The sequence below is a fragment of the Suncus etruscus genome, chromosome 2 (genome assembly GCF_024139225.1).
Source record: "Suncus etruscus isolate mSunEtr1 chromosome 2, mSunEtr1.pri.cur, whole genome shotgun sequence".
NCBI classification, from domain to species: Eukaryota; Metazoa; Chordata; class Mammalia; order Eulipotyphla; family Soricidae; genus Suncus; species Suncus etruscus.
This window is the reverse complement of record NC_064849.1, coordinates 134,784,984-134,786,018: the sequence shown is the minus strand read 5'-3', so window position 1 is coordinate 134,786,018 and position 1,035 is coordinate 134,784,984. Positions and strand designations below refer to the sequence as shown.

General features: G+C 37.6%; 1 protein-coding gene across 1 annotated transcript; it reads right to left on the bottom strand.

The window, feature by feature from the left end:
* Positions 1-230: 230 nt before the first annotated feature.
* On the bottom strand, positions 231-770 carry LOC125998117 (60S ribosomal protein L21). The gene has a single exon (XM_049766373.1). It carries the CDS (start codon positions 732-734, stop codon positions 252-254), a length of 483 nt encoding a protein of 160 aa, XP_049622330.1. The 5' UTR covers positions 735-770; the 3' UTR covers positions 231-251.
* Between the last annotated feature and the right edge of the window lie 265 nt (positions 771-1,035).

The window sequence follows — 1,035 nt, the reverse complement described above, 5'->3', positions numbered from 1 at the left end:
TAACTTCTGTATATTCACCCAACATCGTCATTTTCTTTTTTTTTTGGTTTTGGGGCCACACCCAGTTGTGCTCAGGGTTTACTCCATCACCTATGCTCAGGGATCACTGCTGGTGGTTCTTGAGGAACCATATGTGGTGTTAGGGATAGAACCAGGATCGTGAATCAGTTGCATGCAGAGAAAACTCCTTTTTTTTTTTTTTTTTTTTTTTTTTTTTTTTTCAGAGATCTTTTATTTTTAAAAAATGCCTCTCATGCCATGAATTCATAAGGAATGGGTTCCAGCAGCTCAGGCTCCTTTCCATTGGTTCTCACAAAGTGTGCTTCTCTGGGTGGAGCAGGCTGGCGCTTCAATTGAACCCAAGTTCCTTTCTCTTTGGCTTCTTTCTTTTTCTGATCATTTTCCTTCACCCGTTTCAGGAAGCTGTCTCGACTTTTAGAGTGCTTAATATGCTCAATACGAACATTAATTCTCTTGGCAAGAATCTTGCCTTTGACTTGTTTATTTACAACAATGCCAACAGCATGCTGGGTAACATTGTAGACTCTTCCAGTTTTTCCATGGTAACATTTGTGGGGCATTCCTTTTTGAACAGTGCCCATTCCCTTTATGTCTACAATATCACCTTTCTTATAAATCCGCATGTACGTGGCCAAAGGAACAACTCCATGTTTTCTAAAGGGTCTAGAAAACATGTAGCGGGTGCCCCTCCTCTTTCCCTTTGTGTTGGTCATGACTGTGATTTACTGGAAAAACTGGAAGATGGCGGTCCCGGCGAAAAGAGAGAGAAAAACTCCTTAACTCCAGCATTCTCTCTCCTGGCTCTTAGCATTTTCAAAAATATCATTCAAAAACTTCAGTTCTGATTTTTTTCTCACCTAGATAGGCTTACTAGAATGAACTTCCTTAATGTCTTACTTAAACTAATGTTTTATAACATTAAATTGAATAGTAGAAATCACATGGCATATGTATTTTATGTGTACATATTAGTATAAAATATTATATATTTAAAATAATTTAAAACTATATGCA